This window comes from Onychomys torridus, chromosome 5 (assembly GCF_903995425.1).
Source record: "Onychomys torridus chromosome 5, mOncTor1.1, whole genome shotgun sequence".
Lineage (NCBI taxonomy): Eukaryota > Metazoa > Chordata > Mammalia > Rodentia > Cricetidae > Onychomys > Onychomys torridus.
In genome coordinates, this window is record NC_050447.1 from 47,289,161 (window position 1) to 47,305,262 (window position 16,102).

At 45.5% G+C, this 16,102-nt stretch overlaps 1 protein-coding gene across 1 annotated transcript in view; it reads left to right on the forward strand.

The window, feature by feature from the left end:
• The window catches only part of Cdh13 (cadherin 13), a 954,417-nt gene extending 943,262 nt beyond the window's left edge, over positions 1-11,155 (forward strand). Inside the window, exon 14 of the mRNA XM_036188640.1 lies at positions 9,635-11,155. Coding sequence (XP_036044533.1) covers positions 9,635-9,642 — 8 coding nt within the window. The 3' untranslated portion in view covers positions 9,643-11,155. The remainder of the gene's footprint in view (positions 1-9,634) is intronic.
• Positions 11,156-16,102: the final 4,947 nt, after the last annotated feature.

The following is a 16,102-nucleotide window of genomic DNA, read 5'->3' on the forward strand; positions in this document are numbered from 1 at the left end:
TGTGATTGAGGACGTGAAATGTCCTGCACAGGTTCGTGTGGTTGAGGATGTGAAATGTCCTGCACAGGCTTGTGTGGTTGAGGACGTGAAATGTCCTGCACAGGTTCGTGTGGTTGAGGACGTGAAATGTCCTGCACAGGCTTGTGTGGTTGAGAATGTGAAATGTCCTGCACAGGCTTGTGTGGTTGAGGATGTGAAATGTCCTGCACAGGTTCATGTGGTTGAGGATGTGAAATGTCCTGCACAGGCTTGTGTGGTTGAGGACGTGAAATGTCCTGCACAGGCTTGTGTGGTTGAGAATGTGAAATGTCCTACACAGGTTCGTGTGGTTGAGGATGTGAAATGTCCTGCACAGGCTTGTGTGGTTGAGGATGTGAAATGTCCTGCACAGGCTTGTGTGGTTGAGGATGTGAAATGTCCTGCACAGGCTTGTGTGGTTGAGAATGTGAAATGTCCTGCACAGGTTCATGTGGTTGAGGATGTGAAATGTCCTGCACAGGCTTGTGTGGTTGAGGACGTGAAATGTCCTGCACAGGCTTGTGTGGTTGAGAATGTGAAATGTCCTACACAGGTTCGTGTGGTTGAGGATGTGAAATGTCCTGCACAGGCTTGTGTGGTTGAGGATGTGAAATGTCCTGCACAGGCTTGTGTGGTTGAGGATGTGAAATGTCCTGCACAGGCTTGTGTGGTTGAGGACGTGAAATGTCCTGCACAGGGTCTCATGGTTGACCACTTGGAATGGAACCTTTAGGAAGTAGGATCTATCTGAAAGGAATGGGTTGCTGGTGGGGGTGGGGTGACCTTGGGGCTTATATCCTGTCTCTACTTCCAGCAAGAGCTCTCTGCTTCCTGTTTGACCCCTGTGACAGTGCCTTGGGGCTCTGTTGCTTCAGGCTGAGCCCTGGGTTGTACCTTTCCTGATGGACTATGTCCCTTGAACTGTGAGCCAAAATAAGCTCCTCCTTCCTTCCCTAGTTCTTTCTGAGAGGTATTTGGTCCTAGTGAGAACTTCTAAAAGTTGCCAGAGGTGGGCCTGGAGAGATGGCTCAGTGGTTAAGAGAACTGGCTGTTCTTCCTAGAGGATCCAGGTTCAATTCCCAGCACCCATATGGCAGCTCGCAACTGTATGTAACTCTAGCTTCAGGGGATCTGACACCCTCATGCAGGCAAAACACCAATGTACATAACATAAATAAAAGTTGCCGGGGTTGGAGATTTAGCTCAGTGGTAGAGGGCTTGCCTAGCAAGCGCAAGGCCCTGGGTTCAGTCCTTAGCTTTGAGATAGATAGATAGAGAGAGAGAGAGAGAGAGAGAGAGAGAGAGAGAGAGAGAGAGAGAGAGAGAAAGTTGCCAGTGAACATAGATGGGAGCTGGGATAAAAGAAAATTTTGACCAAGCATGATAGTGTTTAATCCTTCACTTGACCCAAACCCACAGGAATCAGGGACCTGGATGGTAAGGTGTTGAAGAATGAGAAAGAAAGAAGACAAAAGCTAGGGCCAGGAGATTGCTTATGTCAAGCAAGTTTATCAAGTACAGCATCTTACATACTATTTGTAGGAGAAAGTCAAGGTCAGCAGAAAGCTAAGTCAGACAATGTTGACAAAGAGAACACAGATACCTCAGACTCCTCAACAGCCTTAGGACTGATAACCATCCCTTGAGAGGAGAAAGTTGAGTTCCTGGGAATGGAAACCTTAATTCCTTTGAGGCCCCAGACCCAGACCAAGCCCTGGCCCATGCCCTGGTCCCAGATAAGACCTTACCAAGTCTACCTATGAGCAAGGACACAGAACTGGTGTTCCCTTTGTCTTTCATCAAGGCCTCTGAAAATGCCTTGGATCAGTTTGGCTCCCAGCATTTAATGAATTTAATAATGGCCTCTAGCCTTTAATCCTAGCACTGAGAAGGTAGAGGCAGGTGGATCTCTGTGAGTTTAAGGCCATCCTACTCTACATAGTAAGTTCCAGACCAGCCAGGACTACATAGAGAAGCCCTGTTTTCAAAAGAAAAAAAGGAAGGAAGGAAGAAAATAGTATTTGTAACTCATGCTTCCTTTCAGTAAGTAGTAGTAACTATGATACAAGGACACATCACTTTGAGCAGAGGAATCACTAGGCTGAGTAACATAAATGAGAGAATGAAGTGAGCATGTATTTCCAGGCTCTCCTATGTGAGGATCGTTAGTCCAGTTTTGACCCTGGCAGTCATTCACATCATCTTCTGCTGCCCAAAAGGCTCTGGGGCCCTAGCATTTTGAGAGATTATTGGTATAATTGTAGAATGAAAAATTGATAGAAAGAACAGAGCATATTGCATCTTGGTGGCAGTGTGTATAGGTCAATAGGAGTCGCACATTTCAACATCTGACGTTTGCAGTGTGTGGAGCTCTCTGTGTGTGGGACCAGCGTTCTGTGGGTAGAGCTAAGGGAGGAAATCCGGACAGTGTGTCACTGCTGCCAGTACTCAGCATCTTCCAAACAGTATGTGTCATCACCCTCCTGCCACTCACATCGGATGACTGTGCCATCATCACCCCCACCATCCCACAATCCTCAAGCCTCCTTCTAAGTCCTCCAGCTTCATTCCTGCCCCTCGACCCTAGCTCAGATCCTTCTTTCTTCACTTGCTGCCATAACGACCTCACTGTCTTCCCAGCTCCATGCATATGAGTTGGAGGGAACGATGGATGCTCCCCTAAATCTTCTCTGTCAATCAGTAGGGGATGGAGGGCTTAGGGTGGACCTGGAGATGGAGAAGTTAGAAAAGATTGTAAGAATTCATCAGGCTTTGTATGAGATGGAACACCAGAAAGTAAGGACATTGGGGAGCAGATCAGCTACCGTGAATGAATAGCGAGGCAGCACAGATAGTCCCTTGTTTTGCCAACAGAACCGTAGTCTTGATTCTGGGGATCTGGAAAATCTCCTTCATGAGCAGACACCTCTGATGCCTTTGTACAGGCAGCTGATTTGCTAATGGATACCATTAGCCTGCAGGTCAGCCTTGTGTAGTATCAGCTGCAGAGATGGGAGTGGATCTCACACCAGCTGCATGCAGAACATCAAGGGATTTTTTTTAATATGTCTCTACCCATACCCCGACTCTGCTCCATTTGAAACTCTAGCACTAGAGGTGTGGCTCAGAAATATATTCACATCAAAGACTCATGGAGTGGCAGATAATAAATGCACAGGGGGAATCAGAGCCACCATAGCACGTGGACTGTCTTATCATAGAGGCTCCTGGGCTTCCCGACAACCCTTTGTTCCCTCCACATTATGGGCAGGTGCTGTCTCCCTGGGTTGGTGCTTCAGTATTAAGGAGGAGGAGAGTGAATTTCAGAATACATAAGTGAAGGTATTTGTGCTGATGACACTATGAAAGTTCAAGTCCAGGTGGGTGTATGGTGAGCCACCATAACACAGCCACAAGGAAGGGGTTTTTTGTTTGGTTGGTTGGTTGGTTTGGTTTTGGTTTTGTTTTTTTCGAGACAGGGTTTCTCTGTGTAGTTTTGGAGCCTGTCCTAGAACTCCCTCAGTAGACCAGGCTGGCCTTGAACTCACAGAGATCTGCCAGCCTCTGCCTCCTGAGTGCTGGGATTAAAGGTGTGCACCACCACCGTCTGGCTACAAGGAAGGTTTTTATGCCAACGACCTTCCTAAAAAAAATATTTAAGAAGTTTATAGAATTAAACCATGGATTAAACAGAAAGTTCAATTAAACATCATCAAGAAGGAGGGGGGGGGGGCCAGGCAGTGGTGGCACATGCTTTTAATCCCAACACTTGGGAGGCAGAGGCAGAGGCAGGTGGATCTCTGTGAGTTCAAGGCCAGCCTGGTTCACAGAGCAAGTTCTGAGACAACTAGGGCTACATAGAGAAACGCTGTCTTGAAAAACAAAAACAAACATACAAAAAAATCACCAAGAACAGAAACCAAATAGCAAGAGTTCAAAGACACCAAATTAGGCAGGACTTGCTGGCAGGAGTATTTCCCAACAGCATGGATGCGACGCACATACACACACACACACACACACACACACACACATACACACACACACATACACACACACATATACACACACATACACACACACACATACACACACACACACACACACACACACACACACACATACACACACACACAAAGTATAATTTTAAAAATTTAAGTCTGAATTCAAACTACATCATAGGAGCCAAATCTGGCCCACCACCTGTGTGTATTTTAATAAAGTTTTATTAGTACCCAATGCCATCCACTTATTTGCACGCTGTCTGTGGTTGCCTGCTATTATAATGGCAAAGGTGAATATTTTCACAGTGACTGCATGGCCTACAAAGCTGAAAACATTTACTACTTGGCCCTTTACAGGAAGAGCTTCCCAATGCCTGCTTTTGAGCCTCATCCATAAAACTTCAGCAGTTGTAGAAGAGGTTGATACCAGATAGCATGGGAAGCAACACTGAGTCCTCCTCCCTCCAAACAATTTTCAGGACCATATGACCTGGCATTGGTGCTCTGGTGTTCACAGCTTTTTTTTTTCCTGTGCTCTTCACTGGCCTGATGATTTTATCCCACTAGACAGATGAGAAAACCGATGCTCAGAGAGGCCCCCAGGCAAGTCAGCTGGGAAGCCAGCATTGGCCACAGGGTTGCCTCTTTCCAGAAGGAGATGCCAGACGTTTGCACTTACTGTAGTATAGATGGTTTTCTCCAATGACTGAGGGTTGACTGGAAGGTTCTGCACACCCTTCTCTGACCTCTTTTTTTTTTTAAGGGAAATAAAACTAATAGCATGGCAAGTGATTTTAAAATGTAAATGAAATTATCATTACTGTCAATTTTGCCATCTGAGTTTCGTGCTGATGGCATTGAAGGGCTGCGAGAATCTTCTGTGAGTGCCTTCCTGGCCTCCCTCTGAAGCCAACTGCTGGTGTCCTGCTGCTGCTGTTGTTGTTGCTGCTGTTGTTGAGCACAGCTGTGGTTTGACTGGGGCAAATCTCTGCAAAGAGATTTAAAGGAAAGGCTTGCTCAGAAAACTTTTAGGCTTAATTTACCAGAAATGGTAAGAATATGACCTGAAGATTAGGTAAAGAAGCTTACAAGTTCCAAAATTAAATGACCCTGTGTTTGGGAAGGCAGAGGGCCACTTAATAACAACCTCTGCCACTGTAAAGAAGCTGGGGGCAGGGAGGATGGCTCAGTAGGTAAGGTGCTTGACTAGCAAGCATGAGATTGTGAGTTCAATCCCCAGAACCCACATACACACAAGCCAGAGCAGCAGCTGTTGCACACTTGTAGAGCTGGCAGTGGGGACAGGAGGGTCCCTGGGCTCAAGGGTCAGTCTAGACTACATGGCCAGTCCTAGGCCGGTGAGAGACCCTGTCTTAGAGAGAAAGACGGGCAGCACCTGAGGAGTGACACCTGAGGAGTGACACCTGACACCTGACACCTGACACCTGAGGAGTGACACCTGAGGAGTGACACCTGAGAAGTGACACCTGACACCTGACACCTGGGGAGTGACACCTGACACCTGAGGAGTGACACCTGACACCTGACACCTGAGTAGTGATGCCTGAGGAGTGACACCTGACACCTGAGTAGTGATGCCTGAGGAGTGACACCTGAGGAGTGACACCTGACACCTGAGGAGTGACACCTGACACCTGAGGAGTGACACCTGACACTTGACACCTGACACCTGACACCTGAGTAGTGATGCCTGAGGAGTGACACCTGACACCTGACACCTGAGGAGTGACACCCGACACCTGACACCTGACATCTGACACCTGACACCTGAGGCTATTTTCTGTCTACACACACACACACACACACACACACACTGTATACAAGGATGAGACTGGAGAGATGGCTCAGTGGTGGAGAGTGTTCTATCAGAAAATGGAGCTGGATTCCCAGCTCCCACAGGCAACTCACAACCTCCTGGAACTCCAGCTCTAAGGGATCCAATGCTCCCTTATGGCATCAGTGAGTACACACACACACACACACACACACACACACACACACACACATACACGTACACATACACACATATACATACATATATATACATACATGCACACATACACACATACATACACACCACACACACACACACACATATACACATACATACATGCACACATACACACATACACATACATACACACACATACACACCACACACACACATACACACACACATACATACATATACACATACATACACACACATGTACACATACATACACACAGATATACACACACATACACATCAAATATTTTCCTTAAAAAAAAAAGAACAATTTTTTAGAAAGTTTTAAGATGGGCTAAAGACAGTTTTTTTTTTTCATTTAACCTCTATTAAGGTGTTATTACATACACACACACACACACAGATAAAGAAAAAAAAAAGCCCAGCTGCACAGCTGCACACACCATAATGGGGCTCCCTATTTGCTATTGATCCCTCCCTGGAACCAGGTCTTGCCTAAACTGCTTTCCCTAATGATAGCTTCGCCTTTTTCTAGAATTTCCTAGAGTGCATTTACACCTCGTTCCCTTCTCGTGTGAGATGTGTTGTGGACACAGGCGGAATCCTAAATTACAGAAGCCACACAGAAAGGCTGTCCTCTGCCGGGAGATGACCCCAGGCAGGCTTTGCAGACACTGTGGTCCTTTAAAGCCATGAGACTTTAGGGACAATGATAGCTGACCCTTGAGGGATTTCTTTGTGCCAGATGCATGCAAGCAAAATACTTTACATAAATTATATAGATTACCTCATGGAATGTCTCAGCAGCCCTAGGAGGTGGATCATTTACATGATCATCTAAATTGACTTAAAACAGGGATTGGAGACTCTCATTTAAAAACAAAGAGCTACAGACTAATTTAATGGATTTTATTCAGCCCCCATTTTTTTTTTTATTTTAGCCAAGTTGTCCCCTAAGGAACAGTTGGTAATGTCTAGAAATATTTTTCATTATCATGACGAAGAGGATGCTGCTAGTGGCATCTAGTGGAGAGAGGCCAGGAACAGAACTAAATGTCCTCCAGAGCATGAGATGGGCGACACCTACTGCAAAGAGATTCCCCGGCCCAGATGTCATGAGTGCCAAGGCTGAGAAGCCTGATGCTGGCCTTTAGCAGGCATGAGATGTCAGAAGCATGGCAGAACCTGGCAGGATGCGTGGCTTGGCATCATTTAAAAACCTAAAAGGGACCGTGGCTAGGGAGATGGCTGAGCTCATAAGTGCTTACTGAGCAAGCATGAGGACCCAAGTTCAAATCCCCAACACCTCCCCATGGTGGTATGTGTCTTTTTCCCAGTGCTGGCATGTGGGGACGAGAGGACCTCTGGGGCTTTCTGGTCAGCCAGCCTAACCAAACCAGTAAGATCCAGGTCAGTGAACAACCCTGGCTCAAAAAATGAAGTGAAGAGTGATTGAGGACAATATCTATCTTTGACCTCTGGCCTCCACACACACATATGCAAACACACACACACGTACACATATACACATATACATATATATGTACATACACATACACACACTAAAAAGGCTGTTTATACAATCTGAGCTGGACATGGTGGTACACACCTGTAACCCCAACACTCAGAAGACTGAGGGAATAAAGGCCACTTTGTCACTTAGCCTGGACTACGTGACACTTTGCCTCAAAACAACAACAAATGTAAAGAATAACCTTATTACACCTCTTCAAAATAGTTTATGATTTATATCCATCTGCCAGCAGACTTGACCATTGTAAGGAGGGAAAACCACCTCAGGGGGAAGTGCTGAGCAGAGGGTCCTGTCTTCAGTGGTGGGAGGTGGGCCCAGAGCATCTCTGAAAGTGTTGACCAAACCCGAACTAGTAACAGTCTGTGAGCGGGTTCCTTCTCTCCTCCATGGCACTAGACTCTCTGTAACAAAAGCCCAAGAAGGAGAGGGCTTTGTCAACTTTCTCTGAATAGAAGGTAGTCTCCTGGGCTTGGTGAAACCCATGATCTGAGCTGGTATCAGCACAGTTCTTACTGGAGTCCCGTGGACACAGGTGTGCTTACAGGCAGAGAACTAGCAGAAGGAACTGGATCTGGGCATCCTGGGGACAAAGCTCCTCCATAGTCACAAAGCTGAGATGAGTAGAGAGAGCCCTCACAGGTGGCATGATGTAGGAACCATGAGCAGGAATGGGGATGCTGTCCTCTCAAACACAGCATCCATGGGTACCACTTGTGTGATATGTCCTCACAGCCCACAGGATAGCTCATCTCCTTTGGGCTATAGAGCTACACACATGTGGATAGCTGAGTAGGAACCTCCAATGATGTCCTCATCCTGATCCCTGAAGCTAGTGAACAAGTCACTTACTTGATAAAAAGACACTTTGCAGATATAATAAAGTTGTACATCTTCAGATGGGGAGATACCCTGGATTAGTAGGGCCAGCCTCATGTGACCATGCAGTCCTTACAAGGGGGCCAAGGAGCATCCGTGTGATGATGGCAACAGGGAGACAGACAGAGAGACAAGATGCTACATCCCCAGCTTTGAACTTTAAGGAGTCATAGAACTCATCTGCCTCTAAGATTGGAAGCTGGTGAGGAGGTGACTCCTTTTCTAAACACTGGGAAGGAATGCAGCCCTGCCTACACATTGGCATTAAATCCATGAGACTCATTTCAGATCAGTGGCTTCCAGAACTGTCCAGGAGTGCGTGTGTGTGGTTTGAGGTTCATGAGACTGTAGCTACTTGTTTTGTCAGCAATAGGAAATGAATCTGGTGTTTCAAGAGATATCAACAGGTCTTTGTTCTGTGGCAGAATATATATATGTGTATAAAATATGTGTAATATTCTATAATATATATGGTCAGATAGATGATTGATGAATAGATGATAGATAGATAGATAGATAGATAGATAGATAGATAGATAGATGATAAATAGACAACAGATGTCTGATTCACTGACTATAGACAGACAGATGATTGATTGAAGATAGATAGATAGATAGATAGATAGATAGATAGATAGATAGATAGATGATGTGTAGGTAGATAGATGTCTGATTGATAATAGATAGATCTATCTGCTTGATTGATTTCCATAGGTAGATATCTGATTGACTGAAGATAGATGGACAGGTAATTGATAGACGATAGAGAGAGAGGAGTGCCTCTACATGGCATAAGCATTGCTTGGTCTCCGGGCTCTGTTCAGTGTGCTTCTAGCCCAGCACATCCATGCTAATGATCAGAACACAAGGCTCAACTGTAGCAGTGCTACCAGCTGCTGTCCATCTCAGGGACGAACCTTGGTGCCTGGAGCCATCAGCACTTTAAGAAGCCAGCTTTTATGTTTACTGAGGGGTGTGCTGGGCCTCACCTCCCAAGAAGTCCTGTACCGCTGGTCTATAATCATAGCTGCAAGTTCAACTTCTTCAGATGTAGCCAGTAAGATAATCCTGTCTTCAAATGCCACACTGAAGAAGATAATGTTCAGGGGAGTGTGGTGCGTGTTGGAGCTGTCGATCACTGGTCTGGTTTAGTTGAGTGTTTTGAAGTGAGTTGTGATATTCCCAACCTAATTCTGTACCTTCTCCACTCAGGTCTGTGAGAACACCACAACTGAAGCTTGACTCCCAAGTTGCCATAGCAACAGGAAAAGGAAAAAAAAAAAGTCTATCCAAATCTGAAGATTGCCGTTTACAGCTCTGAAACTTCACAACCAGGCCTCAATTGTTCCACATCCTCCTTTTTCTTTGCAATTTCATTTCATCTGTACCTCACCATTTGACAGCATCTTCCTTCTTGCTTTGATTAATGGAACCCTCTGGATTTGCCCTGAATGTTTAAAGATCATGCGTGTCACTGGACCTTAGGGAGCAGGAACAATGACTATTTTTTCTGATGTGTCAACATGTTGCTAGACAGCGCTCCATCCATGCAGCTGTGCGGTGGGTTTGTATCTGTACGTGGATGGGTATTTGTCTGTGTATATTCCCAGTATTTATGTAGAAGACTGCAGGAGCCACCTGCTTTGGAGATGCTTAGACAGAGGAGGTAGAAGCTCAAACAGCTGAGCTCTCCAGCCAAGGTCAGTCCCCTGAGCTGTCACTCACTTGTGCAGCAAAGCTTGGTGTAAGCACTGAATGCTGACCCACCAGCCAGGCAGGTCCAGGGGTTGGGGGTGGGGGAAGGGCAAGGGAAAGAAGTCTTCTCCCCTTAGTAGGACTTGCCACCACTTCCCACTGCCACCAGATGCCATGGTCCTGACTCCCAGGTGGGGAGTGAGGAATCAGAAGCTAAGGGCTGAACTACTCTCCCATGGGCAAGAGTCTGTAACTGTACCACCCCCACCCCCACAGTCCTACAGTCCTTATGATAACAGAGATCATGAGGAAGACCCTCTCCCTCCTTGGTATATGCACAAGTGCAAATGTCATCATGGTGTACCTATGAAGAGACCAACAGGCACCATCTTGTATGCACATATATTACCCACACATGTACACACGCATTACGCATATCCACGCTGTTTGTTTCATATATACAGGCATAAAATAGAGTAAACCCAGGTAGTTTTTAAAGTACCCTTCCGTGTGACTACCGTTGTTCGCAAAGCTGAGAATAAAAAGTTGTTCATTATGTCTGGAAAGGAATTGAGTTTTGTCCTGTGAGCATGTCAGGCTAAGAATGTTAATGCTCCCACTGAAATTATCTTCTCTTGGACAAACTGTCAATGAACCATCGAAGCTCACACCAAATTTTTTTTCTATCAAGGGAAGCTAGTGCCAGCCTGTGGCTTTAGAGCTCAGAACGAGCTAGGGTAAGATAAGGGTCTTAGTATATTTTAACGCTGTTGCTTACAAAAGGTTTTAACCCCACACACACTTGCGCACACATGCTTTCTTATGCAATCTATGTTGGCCCTGTGCTTTTTGAGTTCACCTCCTGCAGGCAATAGAGTCATACGTTGTCTTTGTTGTAGTGAGATTAAGCGAGTAGAGGTCCACATATTGCTCTTTGTTTCCATAGTCAATCTTTTTGGACCATATAGAATGCAAAGTTTTTTTTTCCATTAAAATAAATGGGTATTGGTGGTTAAAACTGCTGGCCAGTAGCTCTGATCTGATTTCTACCTTGTGTCTAGTGTGTCTGATGCTGGGTTCACATTTTGGACCACTCGGGATCCCCTCTCTATCTGTTAGATAAGTGGGTCTAGAAAGCTGGAAGGGGGCAGCTAGAGAGATGGCTCAGTGGTTAGGAGTGTTTGCTCCTCAACATGAGGACGAGTGCTCAGATCCCAGTACCCACCCCAAACCAAGCATCCCCACAGAAAAACCCAGCTGTCAGTGGGGGAGGTGGACAGAAATCGGAAGATCACTAGGACTTGCTGCGTTCCGGCCTAGCCAAGACAGCCCCATGTTCAGGGGGAAACCCTGACTCAAAGGAACATGTGGAGAGTGACAGAGAACACCTGATTGCTCTCTACTCTACATGTACACACACACACACACACACACACACACACACACACACACACAAACACACGAAAGCCAAACACTCCAGCACACAAGTTGTGTAACAGGCATGCCAGGTCTAGCATAAGGATATGGCTTAGTCATATCACAGTCAACTGTGAAGGTGACTGGAGACTTCCAGGCCCAGCCTCCAACCTCAATTGGATGAACACATAAAGCATAGTCATTCATATCTCCATAGTTCCCAGACATGGAGATCTTTTAAATAAAAGATGCCATGGGCTGGACAGATGGCTCAGAGGTTAAGAGCACTGGCTGTTCTTCCAAAGGTCCTGAGTTCAATTCCCAGCAACTACATGGTGACTCAAAACCATCTAGAATGAGATCTGGTGCCCTCTTCTGGCCTGCAGGCATACATACAGGCAGAACATTGTATACATAATAAATAAATAAATCTTTAAAAAAAAAAAAAAAAAGATGCCACATCTTGAACTTGGCATAAAGGTTCATTGTGGGCACATGGCCTGGTACATGACAGGGGAGAACCAGAGCCTGCACATTCACACTTTACAAGATGGTCCTCTTCTGAGGACCTGGTGAACCCCATTGCTCTGCTCTCCTCCTGAAAGGCAGGGAAAGGGGAAATGTTCACCCTTGAATGGACCAAAGAGCATCCTTAGGTCCTAGAAGGCAGCCTGAGCCACATACTAAGCAACAGCCAGGAAACTCCTCCTTTGGTGTGAACCCGAGGCATCTCTAGAGTGAGTGTACATGCTCAGTGATGCACCTGCTGAAGGAAACAGGAGGGAGATGCCTCCCTTACTCTTCATATAGATTGTAACTTAGTTAAGAATCCAGAACATTCCAGAGGGTAGTGGAACGGCTCAATTGCTAAAGCGCTTGCCTCAAAAATATAAGGTTTTAAGTTCTGATCCCCAGAACCCATGTAAAAAACCAAGCATAGTTGTACACACTTGTAATCCCAGCAAAGGTGAGATGGGAGACAGAGACAAGTAGAGCCCTGGAAGCATGCTGGCCAGTCAATCTAGCCTACTTTGTGAGGCAAAGGAGAGACCCTGTCTCAAACAAAAGGAGGAAGGCTACCTGATTTCCATGGTTGATACCAAATAAGACTTTGACTCTCCAAACAGAGGAGGAATGTGTTGGCTCTGGGAAGACTCTCAAACTATCATTTCTAAGAGTCAGATACATGGAGATAGGTCAGTTTTAAAACAAAATAAATACATCACATCTCATTCTGAAGATACAAGCAGATCATTGTGGAGGTCCTTTCTACTATATTTTTTTTTTTAGAGAGAGAGAGAGGGTCTCACATAGGCCAGCTGGCCTCACACTCCCTGTGTAGCCAAGGATGACCTTGAACTTCTCCTTCTGCTGCCTCCACCCTTCGAGTGCTGGAATTCAAATGTGTGCCCTCATGCCCAGTTTACAAAAGGCTGGGGATGGAAGGCAAGGCTTTATGCATGCTAGGCAAGCCCTCTCCCAACAGAGCTGCAGCTCCTGCCTGCTCATTGAGTCTGTACTTCCTATTTCAACATGAGGCAGCTCCCAAATCGAGAGAATGGAAGCTGAGAGGAGACACAGCTCGGGTAAGTGGCTGCTAGGACCATTCACATTCCCCTACTGCAGCACGGTATCACAGCTCTGGACTTAGCAGCATCAGCAGACCAAAGGCCTATTGCAGGCCAGAAGACTACCATCGGAATCCCCTCCAGAGTGCCTATCCATCAACACCAGTATTGTGGTTTGGGTATAAAATGTCCCCACATACTCATGTGTTGAATGCTTGGTTCCCAGTCATTTGCTTTTTTTGTTTGTTGTTTGTTTTGTTTTGTTTTGTTTTTTGGGGTGGTGGCATTATCCAGAAACATCAGAAAGTACCTAAATGGAGAAAGTAGGCCACTGAGGGCAAGCACTTAGCGGGATCTTGTGCCTAGATGCTTCTTGTCCTGTCTCTACTACCAGCTGTGCCATGAGTGACTATGCTCTACCACATCCTCATCATGGAGACAGATGCCCCAGAGACCGTGAGCCAAGATAAACCCATCCTCAGGTGGTCTCTGTGGGATACTTTCAGCGCTGTATAGCAGTTACTAATACGACCAACTTATACTGAGGTGACAGTGCCTTGCGCTGAGAGTTACCTTCTTTTATTCAGCACTCCTTCCTGATGGAACCTTCTGCTACTAAGTCCCTGGGAGAGACTCTGCTAAGAAGTGTTAATGCTGTGCTAAATTCATATTGGAACTTAGAAATTTCTCCCAGACACAACACTGTCATTCTTAAGTATCCCCAACCCTTCCTGGAATAAGCCATGGCTCATTAACACATATGTAGGGCTTCTACCAGAATTTTTTAGAGATTTAGTTGTTGTTGTTGTTTATGTGTATGTTACATGCCATGTATATGCAAGTGCTTGCAGAGGTCAGAAGAGGGCGGCAGATCCCCTGAAGCTAGAGTTACAGGCGGTTGTGAGCTACCCAGCACATTTGATGGGATCTGAACTCAGGTCCTGTGCAAGAGCAGCAAGCACTCCGTCACTGAGCCGTGTTTCCAACCTTGGCCAGATTGATCCATATACTGATTATCCAAAAGTCAACCCAATCCAGGAAAGAGAAGAGGACGCTGAGGGAGAAGGTAGTGCGAGGTTCCCCAGAGCTTGGCCTGTGCCTGGCTACAATCCCACGTCAAATAGGCCACATCTATAGGATCTCTGAGCAGTTTCTGGTTTTGTAAATGTAACCAAGAGATCTCTCTAGGTACACTTGCCTTAAGTATGCATGGACAGATCAATCACACCAGAGAAGAAAGGCTGCCCTTTCTGTAGACTCCTAAGCCACCATCAACATCATCATCATCATGGAAAGATCGGGCTGTGCCTTTCAGAAATGGTTGCAGCCATTTTCTCTCTTCCTCAGACAGTAGCACAAACAGGTCTCATAACCTCATGGGGAAACACTCTCATCGATGTTCACCCAAAGCCTGTATTAACTTTGCTCCCTCTATTTTGTCTTGCCAATGGACTGGCCCACTATTTACCAAAATCTATAGCTCTAACTCTATTCAGTAAAAGCAAATACAATAGCCAGCCATGGCAAGGCACATGTGTAATCTAAGCCCCTGACAGGGCCATGAGGACCAAGAGTTCAAGGTCATCCTTGCCTATAGAGCAAATTTGTGGCCAACTAGTCTACATGAGATCTTGTCTCATCCTCCCCCTACTGATAGATCGTGTTATAATTTGAATGTAAAGTGTCCCACACAGGCTCACATGTTTTAGCACTTGATCCCTAGCTGTTAGTGCTGTTTGGGAAAGTTTTAGAGTCTGTAGCAAGCAGGACACCAGAGGAAGTGGGTCACACCTTGAGGCTACCTTACTCCTGAGTCCTAATGCAATGTGATCAGACAGTTCTATGCCCCTGCCAACGTGCCATTCCTGCCATAATGGACTGTGTCCCACCAGAACTGTGGCTGTCCATGTGTACCAGAGTTATGATCTGAAAATTAAATGTCCCCTCAAAAATAAAGCCTTTCTCCTTTAATCTGCTTTCATTTGGGATGGGTAGGTAGATAGATAGATAGATAGATAGATAGATAGATAGATAGATAGATATACATAGGTAGGTAAGTAGGTAGGCAGGTAGATATATACATGATAGACAAAAGCAAAAGTACTTTAGAGACATTCTCAGCAAAGAGAGAGAGAGAGAGAGAGAGAGAGAGAGAGAGAGAGAGAGAGAATAGGGTAATATTTTATAAGTGCCTCTGTAGGCCAAACATTACACTTTTTTAAAGATTTTTTTTTTATTTTATTTTATGTGTACGAGTGTTTTGCTTGCATGTATATCTGTGCACTATGTGAATGCCTGGTATCCCCAAAGGCCAGAAGAGGGCAACTAATTTCCTGAAACTGAAGTTATAGACAGTTGTGAGCTGCCATGTGTGTGCTGGTAATTGAACCCTGGTCCTCTGGAAGAGCAACCAGTGCTCTTAATGAATGAGCCCTCTCCCCACCTCCAACACTGCATATCTTTGTATGTATATATGGATTACATTTCTTATTACATATGAAAAAACATATATAAGATGTAATTCTCTTTGTAGCCTACACAATTCATTGACATTAAAAACAGCATCATCTCCCTTATACAGATGAAGCCACTGAGACTCACAAACCATCTCTAACTGGGTCTTTTTTCCCCTTTTATTGAAAAAGGAATCTTTTCTCATACACTGTATCCTGATTACAATTTCCCCTCCCTCTACTCCTCCCAGTTTCTCCCCACCTCCCCTCCCCTCCAGATCCATTCTTTTCCTGTCTCTCACTAGAAAAGAACAGGCTTCTAAGAGGTAACAAGCAAACAGGACAAAACACAGTAGAAGATGAAATAAAAACGATCATATCAAAGTTGAACACGGCAACCCAACAGGAGGAGAAGAATCCTAAGAGCAAGCACAAGAATCAGAGACCCATTCGTTCTCACAGTCAGGAGGCCCATAAAACAGCTAACAGCTATAATATATACACAGAGGACCTAACACAGACCCGTGTAGGCCCTGTGCTTGCTGCTC